At 30.2% G+C, this 12,716-nt stretch overlaps 1 protein-coding gene across 1 annotated transcript; it reads left to right on the plus strand.

Annotated features, from left to right (window-relative positions):
- Positions 1-1,101: 1,101 nt before the first annotated feature.
- LOC100798841 (PH, RCC1 and FYVE domains-containing protein 1) lies at positions 1,102-4,870 on the plus strand. Its single transcript, XM_014774096.2, has 3 exons — positions 1,102-3,188; positions 3,288-3,434; positions 3,914-4,870. Exons 1-3 carry the CDS (start codon positions 1,275-1,277, stop codon positions 4,868-4,870), a joined length of 3,018 nt encoding a protein of 1,005 aa, XP_014629582.1. The 5' UTR covers positions 1,102-1,274.
- Positions 4,871-12,716: the final 7,846 nt, after the last annotated feature.

Raw genomic sequence — 12,716 nt, forward strand, 5'->3', positions numbered from 1 at the left:
ATGATATTGAACAAGTTAGTTTCACTAAAGCTATCTTTATATTATGACACTTGTGGCTATTATGTGAAGAATTTCTTAGATAATAGATTTTTTTATTTATAAAGTAAATTGAATGGCACAAAATTCCAATTGATATTGCTACATGCTCTATGTTGTTTAAGTGGTACATCGCTATAAGGATAGAGAAAAATGATTCACTTGGGTTCTCATGTTGTAAGAAAGAAATGCATAAGTGCCTTGTTTTTTTGTATAGGTTAAATCATACAAAACCTTAATAATTTACTTGACTTAATATCTATGTAGTTAGTTCAACTTGTTACTTTCTTGGTAAAAGGAAAACAAGAAAAAGTTTGCATTGCCATTGAAATTTTTTAACAAGATGACAAGAAAGTAATTTTTCCCTTCCTGGTTCAATGAAAATGGTTTATATTTTTGCAGTGGTTGATTGTGTATATTAAACATTTTATCAAAACTTAAGTGGCTTAGGTGTTTAATCAATTAGAATTTAATTAATTTTGGTTTTAACTATTTTTTTAAGACATTCAGTTAATTAACAAAACTGGGAAAAAAGTAAAACATTTACCCATTCAAACAATGATGAGGGAGTTCTTACTGAAAAATTAAACTTATGTTCCAACATTAGACATGCAAAGTCCCATGTGTAGACTAGATATGTGCATGATAAATTTCATATTAGCATGTAATGGAATATGATAACATCTTTTGTTTCATATATTATCAAAAGACCAGGAACACTTAATTTAAAAAATAATAATCCTTGTTCGTTGTATGCTAGCAGAGACTAATAGTCTCTTAAAGACATCTTTTTTTTAATAGAAAAGAAGACACCCCATATTTGTTGTGGCTTTGGTCTATCTTTGAAAAAAAATTTCTACCAAAAAATGGTTATATTTTTGTTGCTTATTAACAAGGTATGGTTACTTAATCTAGTTATAATAAGAAAAAATAAATAAATCTATCATTTTGATTTAAAAGTTGATTCCAGTTTTTTTATATATATTTTGCATTTGCCTGAATTCGTCTTATGAAATGAAATCTTTATATAAAGATTCTATTTTTGTGAAATCAGGGACTATGAACAACAAATACTTGTTTCCAAGCCTATATTTGATTAGATTCAAAATGGTTGTCATGTAGCTACAACAATAGAGTTAACTTTGGACATTGCTCATGGTAAGAACTTTGTTGATAGAATTTCTAATGACTCTACGTTGTATTTGGAAAGCTCATATGTTGGGTTAGAACATGCAAACATGCAGCCAAGAGCAAGTGTTGGAGATGGTTTTCGAGTAAGTGCCTCAAGTACTCCTAGTAATTCTAGTGGTGGATCTGAACCAGATGACATAGACTCATTTCATGCTGTTTATATATGGGGGGAGGTTTTGGCAAATGGGGTTTCACCTGATGGGATTGGAACTCAAATCCCTTCTAAGACAGATGTATTGATCCCTAAGGCTTTAGAGTCAAATGTTCTTGATGTGTGTCACATTGCAACTGGCGCACATCACATTGCTATAGCAACTAGGCAAGGACATGTTTTTACTTGGGGACAAGAATCAGGGGGAAGACTTGGTCATGGAATTGATAAAGATTTTTCCTCTCCTGTTCTAGTTGAGTTTCTAGAAGGCAATAATTTTGAATTTGTTGCATGTGGAGAGTATCATACAAGTGCTTTATCTAAATCTTTTGAACTTTATACGTGGGGTGATGGAACACATAATGTTGGACTTCTTGGACATGGTTCTGAGGCTAGCCATTGGATACCAAAAATGGTAAATGGCCCTTTGGAAGGACTTCAAGTTGTGTCTATTGCATGTGGCACATGGCATTCAGCATTGGCAACCTCAAATGGAAAACTTTTTACCTTTGGTGATGGGGCATTTGGTGTATTAGGCCATGGAGATCAAGAAAGTGTGTGGTATCCAAAGGAGGTACAACTATTAACTGGACTAAAGACTATAAAGGTTGCATGTGGAGTTTGGCACACAGCAGCTATTATAGAGGTTGCATTTCAATCTGGTTCAAATAGTTCATCATGGAAGCTTTTCACATGGGGAGATGGAGACATGCATCGGTTGGGTCATGGAAACAAGGAAACATACCTTCAACCTACTCGTGTCGCTCCACTTATGGAGTATAATTTCCACCAAGTAGAATGTGGTCACAATATGACAATTGCTCTCACTACATCTGGTCATGTCTTTACCATGGGAGGCACAGAACATGGTCAATTAGGAAATCCTATGTCACTTGGAAAAATACCTACTCTAGTCCAAGATAAGTTGCTTGGTGAGTTTGTTGAGAAAATATCATGTGGAGCACATCATGTTGCTATCTTGACAAATAAAAGTGAAATATATACATGGGGAATGGGTGCTAATGGAAGATTAGGACATGGAGATGTAGAAGATAGGAAATCCCCTACATTGGTGGTAGCTTTAAAAGATAGGAATATAAAAAATGTGTCATGTGGCTCTAATTTTACATCATGTATATGTGTACATAAATGGGTCTCTGAAACTGATCAATCAATTTACAATGGTTTTCGGCAAGCATTTGGTTTAACAAAAAAGAGACATAACTGTCACAATTGTGGATTGGCCTGTAGTTCTAAAAAGACATTGAAAGCAACAACATTGACTCCAACACCAGAAAAACCTCATCGAGTGTGCGATAATTGTAATGTTAAGCTTAAAGTTGTTAATGATAATGGTGCCTCCAAGTTAGATAGAAAAGTCACTCCTTCTCATCATTCCATAAATGGAAATGAAAGATTGGGCCAAGGAACAATAAGGTCTACAAGAACTCTCTTGTCTCCCATCACTGAACCAATTAAATACCTTGAGATAAAGAATAGTAATCCAAAAAACAAATTTGATTCTACTTCATTTATACGAGCATCTCAAGTTCCATCTCATGTACAATTGAAAGACATTGCATTTCCAAGTTCACTTAGTTCTTCTCAAAGTGTTTTAAAGTCTACTATACCTCTTGCTAGTCCACCACGAACTCCACCACCACATACCAATTCAGGGCCCATATTTACAAACACAAGAAAACAAAGCCCTACACGTCTTGCTAGTCCTAGATACTTTGGAAGTCTTAACAACAATTTAAGAAGGACAAATGATGCTTTGAATCAAGAAGTTTCAAAGTTACAAAATCAGGTAAGTTTAATGTTATAAATATAAAAATTCAGGTTATTCTTTCTTGCAAAAATGTACTTTGCCTTCATTAACAAGTTTTATGATTTTTTCTTTACATAGATTCAAAGTTTGAAGCAGAGAAGTGACATGCAGGATGTGGAAATTAAAAAGCTTAACAAAAAAGTTGTGGAAGCTATTGCCTTTTCTGCAGTGGAATCTTCTAATCATGGAGTAACAAAAGAATTTTTTGAATCTACTGTTTATCAGGTAACTACATTCTATATTTTAGGTCATAGATCAAGTTATTAATATATGCATATAAAATTATTGCTACATCGTATAAAAAATCATGGGAGTGGGGACAAAGTTAAGATATATAACATTAGAATATTGATACTAAACTGAAGGAAAATGGTTTGATTACAAATCATAGTTTCCTTGTAATAACACTTTTAAGTTTAAGTTTCTACTATAATTGATTAGTGACCTGGCATGAAAGATTTTTTCTCTCTAGAAAGTTAGGATATTTCTATCCTTGCTATTACCACAACGCTTCAATGAACTTATGCTTTTTTCGCATTATTTGTCAATATGCTTTTGCATAAGACAATATGATAGATATATAACTTTTTTATGAGTCTGCAGGCTACACCTTTAGTTCAAACAATTTCTCACTAAATATTCCTTTTAATTTATGGCATACACTTAATAACTTATTAGGATTTTCTTGTTATTCAACCTAACAGTCTGCATTTCTTGACCTTGGTTTTATTCAGTTAAAGGAAATAACTGAGAAGCTGCCACAAAAAATTCCAGAAAGTAAAACTTTAAGAATCGTGCTTACACAAGCTGAAGATTTTCTTAAAGGAATTGTAGAATCTAAAACATCTTCATCATCAAAGTTGGAGTCTAAGCAACCAAATGCACCTGATATACCAAATTTGAATAATGGCTCTTCTAATCTACAAAAGAATAGAGTTGAAGAAAATGTGGATATTGCAGGAGTCAATCCTTGTCAAGATGAAGGGAAATTCCTTGAAGAAAGTAATATATCAAACTTGCAGCCAAAGAAACAAAATGCACTTGATATAGCTACCTTAGATGGTGTTTGTTCCAAACTACAAAAACAAAGAATACAAGAAAATATGGAGGCTAATGGAGCCAATCCTTGTCATGATGAAGAAAGTTTCCTTGAAGAAAGCAATAAGTCAAAGTTGGACTATAGGAAACAAAATATACCTACTTCAGATACTAGCACTTCAAAAATGCGAGAACACAAACTAGATAAAAATGTTGATGATGTAGAACTTGACTCTTGTCAAGATAGAGAAATTTTACTTGAAGAAAGTAGTGAGACAAATTTGGACATTAAGTACCAAAATGCGCCTAATATGCTTGCCTCAATTAGTGACGTTTCTGAATTTCAAGATGATAAACTAGAGGAAAATGTTGAGGTTGCAAGAGTTGATCCATCTCAAGCAGAAGGACATATCCCTCAAGAATGTAATGGGTCATTTGCATCAAGTGTTTGCAAAATAATGCCTTCACAAAACTCATACAATGATTCAAGATCAATGGACACTTCAAGACTCGGGAAACAAGGAGAGATACAAGTTATTGAAAAATTTGAACGTGGTGTTTATGTGATACTCATGTTACAATCTGATGGTACCAAAATTTTTAAACGAGTTAAATTCAGGTAAATTACATGTTTCAATTTTTATTATAATTTTATTTGGTATATGCATTTGAAATAATTCTCTGAATTTCAATAATAAGCAATATATGCATCTCAATATAAGGATTTTTTTTCTCACATTCAAATAAAAATGAGTATGCATGGTTAAATACTGACTACACTTACATGTACGTATACCTTCAAATATGATTTCAATCATAATTGAAAATAACTGAAGTTGATAATATTTTATATTCCCAAGTAATATAAATTTAATAGGGAAAAACTTTTAGATTTTGTTACCGTGGATGGAAAATGTGTAACTTTTTTGTTGATTAACATATATTCTTATTTGATTGTCATATGAAAAAGAAAAGTATTTGATGTTATTAATTTAATGGTTTTACCTTTTCTTTTAATTTCACAAGAAGTTATTACCTTAAAAGAGTATAATCCACTATTTCATTGATTTAAACATTCTTTTACTTTTATTTTAGTTATGTCTAGACAAAACCATTAAAATGGCTTGCATTTAACTTACTTGAAGATGCAAATAAAAGTATGGATTTTTTTATCATGCATTAAAATATGGATTTTTTTATCATGCATTTTTTTTCATTTTTTTCCTTTAACATTTTTATTTCCCTTTAATGTTTTCTTTCTATTTATTATTTTGCAGTAAACGAAGATTCACTGAAAATCAAGCAGAAGAGTGGTGGAACCAAAACAAAAGTAGGGTTCTTAGGGAATATTGTCCAACACATAAAAAACTAACAGTTGGACCATCTAATGTCACATCACAAGTTAAAGAAATGATTGAATCATCTCCTAAATAGTTTAGTCGTTAGTAACAACAATTTCTTTTAACCATTATTACAAATAGCTTAGTCTTTAGAAATTGTTAGTTTAATTTTCATAATTTTTAAATAATTATTAATTTAAAAATTAAACAATTAGAAATTAAGATAAAACTAAAATAAACTTTATTATTTTTATAAGCAAAATAACTTTTTAAAAACTAAGTACAACAAGAATAATGTTAAATAGATAGTTAAATAGATAGTCATGTGTAGCCAAAATAATTTTTTCTCTACTTGTTTATTAACTCGGTGAGATGGGGATCAAGGTTTTTGTTCCCGTAAGTACTAACCAATATGAAAATACTCAAATTCCCCTCTCCCCCCACACACACACATTTAAGAGCTACCTTAAATTTTCATGGACTAGCTTCACAAGCCAACCTAACTGGTTTAAGGTTCGTCTCCATAGACCCACATTATTGATAGATTGTACCAATTTGATTTGTAAATTAAATGGACTAAATTTTTTGTTAGTCTCTGCACTGTGAAGCTTACGATTAAACAGGCCTAGTCACCTACTTAAAAAACAATTGCTAAAAAGTTCAAGTAAAAAAATGAGAAAAAAATTATGTAATGATAATATAAATTTTTTTACAATTATCTAATCACACTCCCAATTTATGATAAATTTATTGACTTTTAAAATAATTAATATAAATTAATTTAAATGATAATTTATAATTAGATAATAATATAAAACTTTTTCCATCACCAGTACATAGCCATTAAACTAAAAAAATCACTTAAAAAAAGTTTAAATGCTATCCCGCTCTTTACAAATATTAGTAATTCAAATTCCACCTTTAGTAACCACTTTCACGTAAAACATTCAAACAGTTGTAGAGTAATTTATCATGTAAGATAAATTATTTTGGTTTTTACAATAATTATTTTGAATTTGTACCTAAAATATTTTTTTTACTGATTCACAATATAATATAACTTTTTTATATTGATAGTGCATTAACATTAAAATCATTTGAAAATTAAAATCATAAAACATTCAACCAACCTGCATCATGTTAATATTTGAGGATATTATACTTTGCAAGCAACTAGATTCGAGAATATTTGATCATTTGAAAATTAAAATCCTAGTTTCAGTATATTTTGTAAGCACAACTAGATTCGAGGATATTACACTTTGCGAGCATCGCCAATTGAAGTGGTTGACCCATAACAAGATCGCAGGCCAAGTCTACTTAGTCTGCGAACTAAATGAGTAAGGCTCAAAATATGAAATATGACTCGAAATTTTAAACTAGTTAATCACGACGAAGGTAAGTTAATTAAAGGAATCAGTCCACGGGCTTCAGCCCAAATACCCACCCCTATATGTAGACTTGTGAGCAACTAAAAATGGTCAAAAAAAAATTTATAAGAATTAAAAATAAAAATCTAAAATTTTATGAGGCAACTTGTTGCAACCCAACTCAGAATAAAATTATATTATATGAGGCAACTTGTTGCAACCCAACTCATGCACTAAATGGGTTATAAAAATATTGTCTGATTTTTTGGTGAGATGATAGCCAACCTATACAAGTCGAACCAACTACAATAGATAGACTTTGTTATTATACTAATATGATTTTAAACAATTATATATTCTAATTATAATAATAATAATAATATATTTTATAGGTTTAATATTTATATAATACTAAAGTGATAGATTCATTAAAAATCATATGTTAATAATATAACAGTAAGGTATATAAAAAATTTTACTATATAATATGTGATAGCTTCTACCCCAACATATACATAAATAAATAAAATATATAAATATACAAATAAAAAATTCACATGAATAAAATGTTTACATTCACTTCACTATTATAAAAAAAAACTTATTAAAAACATATTCGGTCTTACTTATTATTTTATTCAGCTACTCAGCTAAAAAGTCATCTTGTGAATGAATCCATCCCTTTCACCCTTTTTGAGCCTAATGTAAAAAAAAATAAAAAATTTGTCATTGGAACCCAAGCCTAAAAAGTGATATTTACTAACTATCATTTCTTAGGTTGTATGAGAGTACTCATGAATCTAGATAATTTTGTCCTAAATTTGGGGGAATGTTTTTGAATGATTTTATATTGCAAGAAAATAAATATATAGCACAAGTTCAATTGAGTCTCAAGATGTGGTTTTACTCCAGCCCATTATGAATGTTTAAAAAAAAAGAGAAAAATAAAAAAAAAGAAAGAAAAAAAAGAGAGAAGATTTAAAGAATAAAAGCTGGGGTAAACCATCATCAAAGAAAATAAAGGTCCTGAAAAAAGTAGCAAAGCAATAAGGTTGGTGTTGTTAAAAAAATTCTAAGTTGTGGTTTGTAAATAATTTCGAGAAGCGAATGCTCTCATAAATCCTAAGCTTTGATTCCTAGAAAAATAATGATTTCTTTGTTAGCCCAACCACGTTACAAGCCTAATAAAGTCCTTAGTGATCCATATTGTGCATGTATGATTGCATTGACTGAGATGATGTGCAAAGTTGAAAATTTTACTATTCTATTGTTATAATTCAAACACTTTTACCGAGACATTTGTGGGGTTGATAGGAACACTAGTCTTGTGAAGACTGAAGTTAGTGATTATTCCTTGTGATCTATCATTCTTGCTAACCATTTCATTTAAAGTGCATCTTGTTCTTGTTATGTTCCTTTCATGAACTTATGACAACTATGAACTTGAGAATTGGCCAATGAAGTTTTTTCGAATGTATGCAGTTATCTCATGATTGATAAACTCTTACCTTTTTCCTTTTGGTTGAGGACAAGCAAAGATTTAAATTTGGGGGAGTTTTATAACTACTAATTATAAGTATATTTTGGGGGTTAAATTATAGAGGAATTTGTAATTTTTCTCTTTTAACTTTCCATTTTTTAGCAAATAATTATTAAATTAACATCATTTAAGTTTTTGTGCAGAGATTATTAAAAGTGATGGATTTATGAAGCTTAGTGAGTAAAATAAAGCCTAAAAAAGCAGGAATAATTAAAGAAATCAAAGTTAATTAAGGAAAGAATGACTAATTAAGGAAAGAAAACTAATTGAGAAAAAAATGACTAATTAAGAAAAAAAGACTAATTGAGGAAAGCAAAATAATTAAAGAATGAGACTAATTAAGGAAAGAAGAATTAATTAAGAAAATCAGACTAATTCAAAAACTTACTAATATGCACTTATAAAAGAAGAATAGAAAATAAGGAGAAGACACACAAAAATTCAAATAGAATACAAAGAGAAAGGCTAGAAAAAAGAAGAGGTAAGAAATGAGAGTCATTCATTTCCTCCATTCCCTTTCTTATCTTTTTTCCCTTTACTAAATATTTCCCTCTTGCAATTGTAAAGTCTTCATGACAATGTTGACCGTCAACTACTCTTGATGTAATTTCTCTTCCTATCTATTTATGAATATTACATTTGCATTATCTTTTTATGTGCTTAATATTATTACTTGTGGCATGATCACCCATTTGCAGGGAAGTTTTAGGGATAGCGTTGGGAAACATTATTTTCTAATAGAACTGAGAAAGGGTATCTAAATAAAGTCATCACTAGGGATAGGTTGATATTTGTTTAGCCTATTATACATCTCTATTCCTAATGTATTTTACTGTTTTAGCTCTGCAAAGGGATTTGGGAGATAAATTAGGTTCTTTCGTGCGGGAGACCAAAGTTAGAGTATACTAGTAGATGCATGTGTAAATTGAAAGAATTATAACTAAAGAAAAATCATTAACATTACATCAAAGAGTAACTCTGGTAGATTAAGTTCCCGACATACTCATCTTCTGAATTTCCTTCTACAATATTATTGGATTTTCTCATATTTTTGTTTTTAATTAATTAATTTAAATTCATGTTTAATTCTTTTTCTTGTTTGATTTAATTTTCACCAATTTAATTTACTATTTTCTACCACCTTTCCAAAAAAATTTTAATCAAATATTCATCTACATAAGTATAAACAAAGTCTTTGTGAATATGATACTCAGACTTCCATTTTAACTTTACTACTTGGGACGAATTGGTGCACCTGTCAAACCATCAACGGTATGTCAGGTCATTTCCACTAAGTAAAATCATAAGGTGACCAGTTATGGTTAGTCTATTTTGCTAAAATGCTTTAACCATATGAGATCAACATTGTCTTAAAGGAGCATTCAAATCGAGTGTCTTTACCCCAAAGGCTAGATTCCAAAGAATCCATTAGAACCTCACCTTCCTGATTCAAGTCCAACCCCCAAAACAATTTTTGCACCCAGACACTGCTCATGAATTATACAATACACACGACCTCACACTTGTGTTTCAAACATGTTTAACACATTATGTTATAATTTAACACTTTAGGTTCCTAACTAAGAATCCTACACTCTCCCTTTAACACTGCGCATAAACACATTTCTCAAGATAAACACCAGTCGGGTTATTGTATAATTCACAACTTACAACACATGTATTGTCACATCAAGTGTTAACCACACATTTATTCACAACCAAATCTCATGTCCACAATTTAACATCTCATAATATCACAATCCATCATCACATGTTTACGTGTATCTCATAAATTAACACATGTTCAACTTTGCACTTATAGTTAATCTTAATAACAATATTATGATATTGATACAACATGTTATCTCAATTAATTACATATTCAATTTATCACTTACACACAATTCAATCACAATTTACGATCCCAATATAACAATCTCACAATTATAATCATATAAGAAGAATTACAATACAATTAATATCCCAAAATAAACCCCAATTTGATCTCTTAATGATCCTTACACATGTTCATTCTAATCTCAATTCCTATAAACTCATCCCTTACCTCTAAGCAAACTCATGTTGTAGCTCGACAGTGATAGCGACATCTCTAGTAGTTCCCTAAGATTTCTCAAGTTTTCCCCCTATTTGCTATGTTAGGATTTCCAAACGTTAAAGAGAATGGAAAGAGGTTGTAGCCTCCCTTTCATTGTCAATGTGTGAGACTAATTTATCTCTGCAAAAATATTATTTCGCAAACCCCAACGATGAGAATGTGTGAAAATGGGTTTTAAAGGTGATGTCCAAATTTGGCAATGATCCAACAATTGACGAGTCAGGGATCGTAGTTTTACTGGGATAGGTTTTGGGTGTCTATGGGTAAAGAGAAAGCACAGTGCAAGACACATTTCTTCCATCACAAACATTATCTCAAAAATCTCAAATGGTGGGTGTGTGCGAAAATCAGTTCTGAACCACAAGTTCAAATTTCATGACCATAGAATGGTTAACGAGTTTGGGATCATCATTTTAGTGAGACAAGTTTGAGTGTATGCGGGAAAAGAAAGGATTTTGGGAAAGGAAGAAGAGAAAACGAATTTGAGAGGAAGAGAAAGCACAAAAACGTGTAATAAATGTAAAAAAGTGACCTATTACGTTTCTATTTATAACTAAGGTACTTTGTGCTTATTATTTACTCTATTTTTATATTATTTTGTCATTTTATATAAATAAAATCTATTATAATCCCTCTCAAATGAATAAATAAGATATTTTTTTTCTAAAAACATATATTTGTTTTAGTTACCTTAAAACTATTATTTTAATTAATAAAACTATTTCTCTTATTTATTTAATTACAAAAAGTTCATTATTTTCCTAAAATTTTATTTATTTTAATTAAAATCATTTTTAATTTATTTCATGAAAAACAAGATAATACATAATACATAGTGTATACTATTTTTAATAATTGAAAGGAGCAATGTTGAAATACTCATACACTTAATATCTTAGTGAAGAAGAATAGACACAAACATACGGAGAAAAAGATAGGAAGAGAAATTTTACTATTCACACTTTTTAACAACACTTCTTAATGATTGTATTATCAAGTCTCTAACCTTAACTAACAATATAACAAACAAACAAAGTAATTGAATTACAACTAACACACCCCCTTAATTCATATTAGCTAGAGATAACATTCCTATTTTGTCTCTCTATCATGAAACTTAACCAACTTCAAAGACTTAATTAAAATATCAGTAACTTGCTTTACTGATTTGCAATATTCTAATTCAAGATTCTCCTTAGTCACTTGATCATGCAGGAAGTGAAATTTTCTCCCAATGTGCTTGTTGCTACCATGTGGAATATGTTAAGTCAAAAGATATTTATGTCTTAAAGACAAATAATGAATCCTAATTATTTTGATTAGATGCAAATAATTACAAATGATAAATATTGCGTCTGATACGATATCAGATCATGATTTGTCCTTGTGTGTCTAAAGTTTTCAGACGATTTAATATAATATTTAAGTAATGTATTTAAGACCTTCAGTTAATACTCTTTGTCTAAGATACTTTTATGCAAAAAAATTCTCCTAGGATCTGCCAAATTCTTATGAAGAATAAAAGCCCATAGTCTAAAAGAGGTTGATCTTCATCAAAAGGTAAACTCTATTTTTGCAAACATGCTATAATGAAAGGAGTGACTTCCTTGCTAAAGTTCAAGCCACTTTATCCTATCAGCATGGACTTTACATGAAGAAGGGACGTGCATTTAATGCAAGTATTAAATGTTTCAATGAATTGAAGACCTCAAATGAATAATAGAGTGAATAATTCAACCGTTGAGAGACAGTAATTACTTAGAAATGAAGACTATATATAGAAGAAGCTTTGAAAGAACAAGACACAAATAATTCACGTGAATCATTCTTTCATTCTTTCTTGTAAAAATTTTCTTGTAAATAATTTTAAAGATACTAAGCTCTCAAAGCATCTTATACATCGTGTTAAAATGCTTAGCCAAGTCAATTTTTGACTTGTTGTCAACCAATAGCCTCATTGGTTTAGACTCTTTCAGATTTAATTCCTCTAATAAGGTTTCCAGCCATACAACTCAACAAGCTACCATAGATGCAGCTATATATTATTCTTTACATGAAGACAATGCCGCCATACATTGCTTCTTTGAACACCAAAAGATTGGT

Source organism: Glycine max, chromosome 3, assembly GCF_000004515.6.
Source record: "Glycine max cultivar Williams 82 chromosome 3, Glycine_max_v4.0, whole genome shotgun sequence".
Classification (NCBI taxonomy): Eukaryota; Viridiplantae; Streptophyta; class Magnoliopsida; order Fabales; family Fabaceae; genus Glycine; species Glycine max.

What these genes read in the sequence shown, in the direction of transcription:
- LOC100798841 (XM_014774096.2), top strand. Translation starts at nt 1,275, where the DNA reads ATGCAGCCAAGAGCAAGTGTTGGAGATGGTTTTCGAGTAAGTGCCTCA. An exon ending in TTTCAAAGTTACAAAATCAG is followed by an intron (nt 3,189 to 3,287) that starts GTAAGTTTAATG and finishes TTCTTTACATAG; the next exon opens with ATTCAAAGTTTGAAGCAGAG. An exon ending in TTGAATCTACTGTTTATCAG is followed by an intron (nt 3,435 to 3,913) that starts GTAACTACATTC and finishes TCAACCTAACAG; the next exon opens with TCTGCATTTCTTGACCTTGG.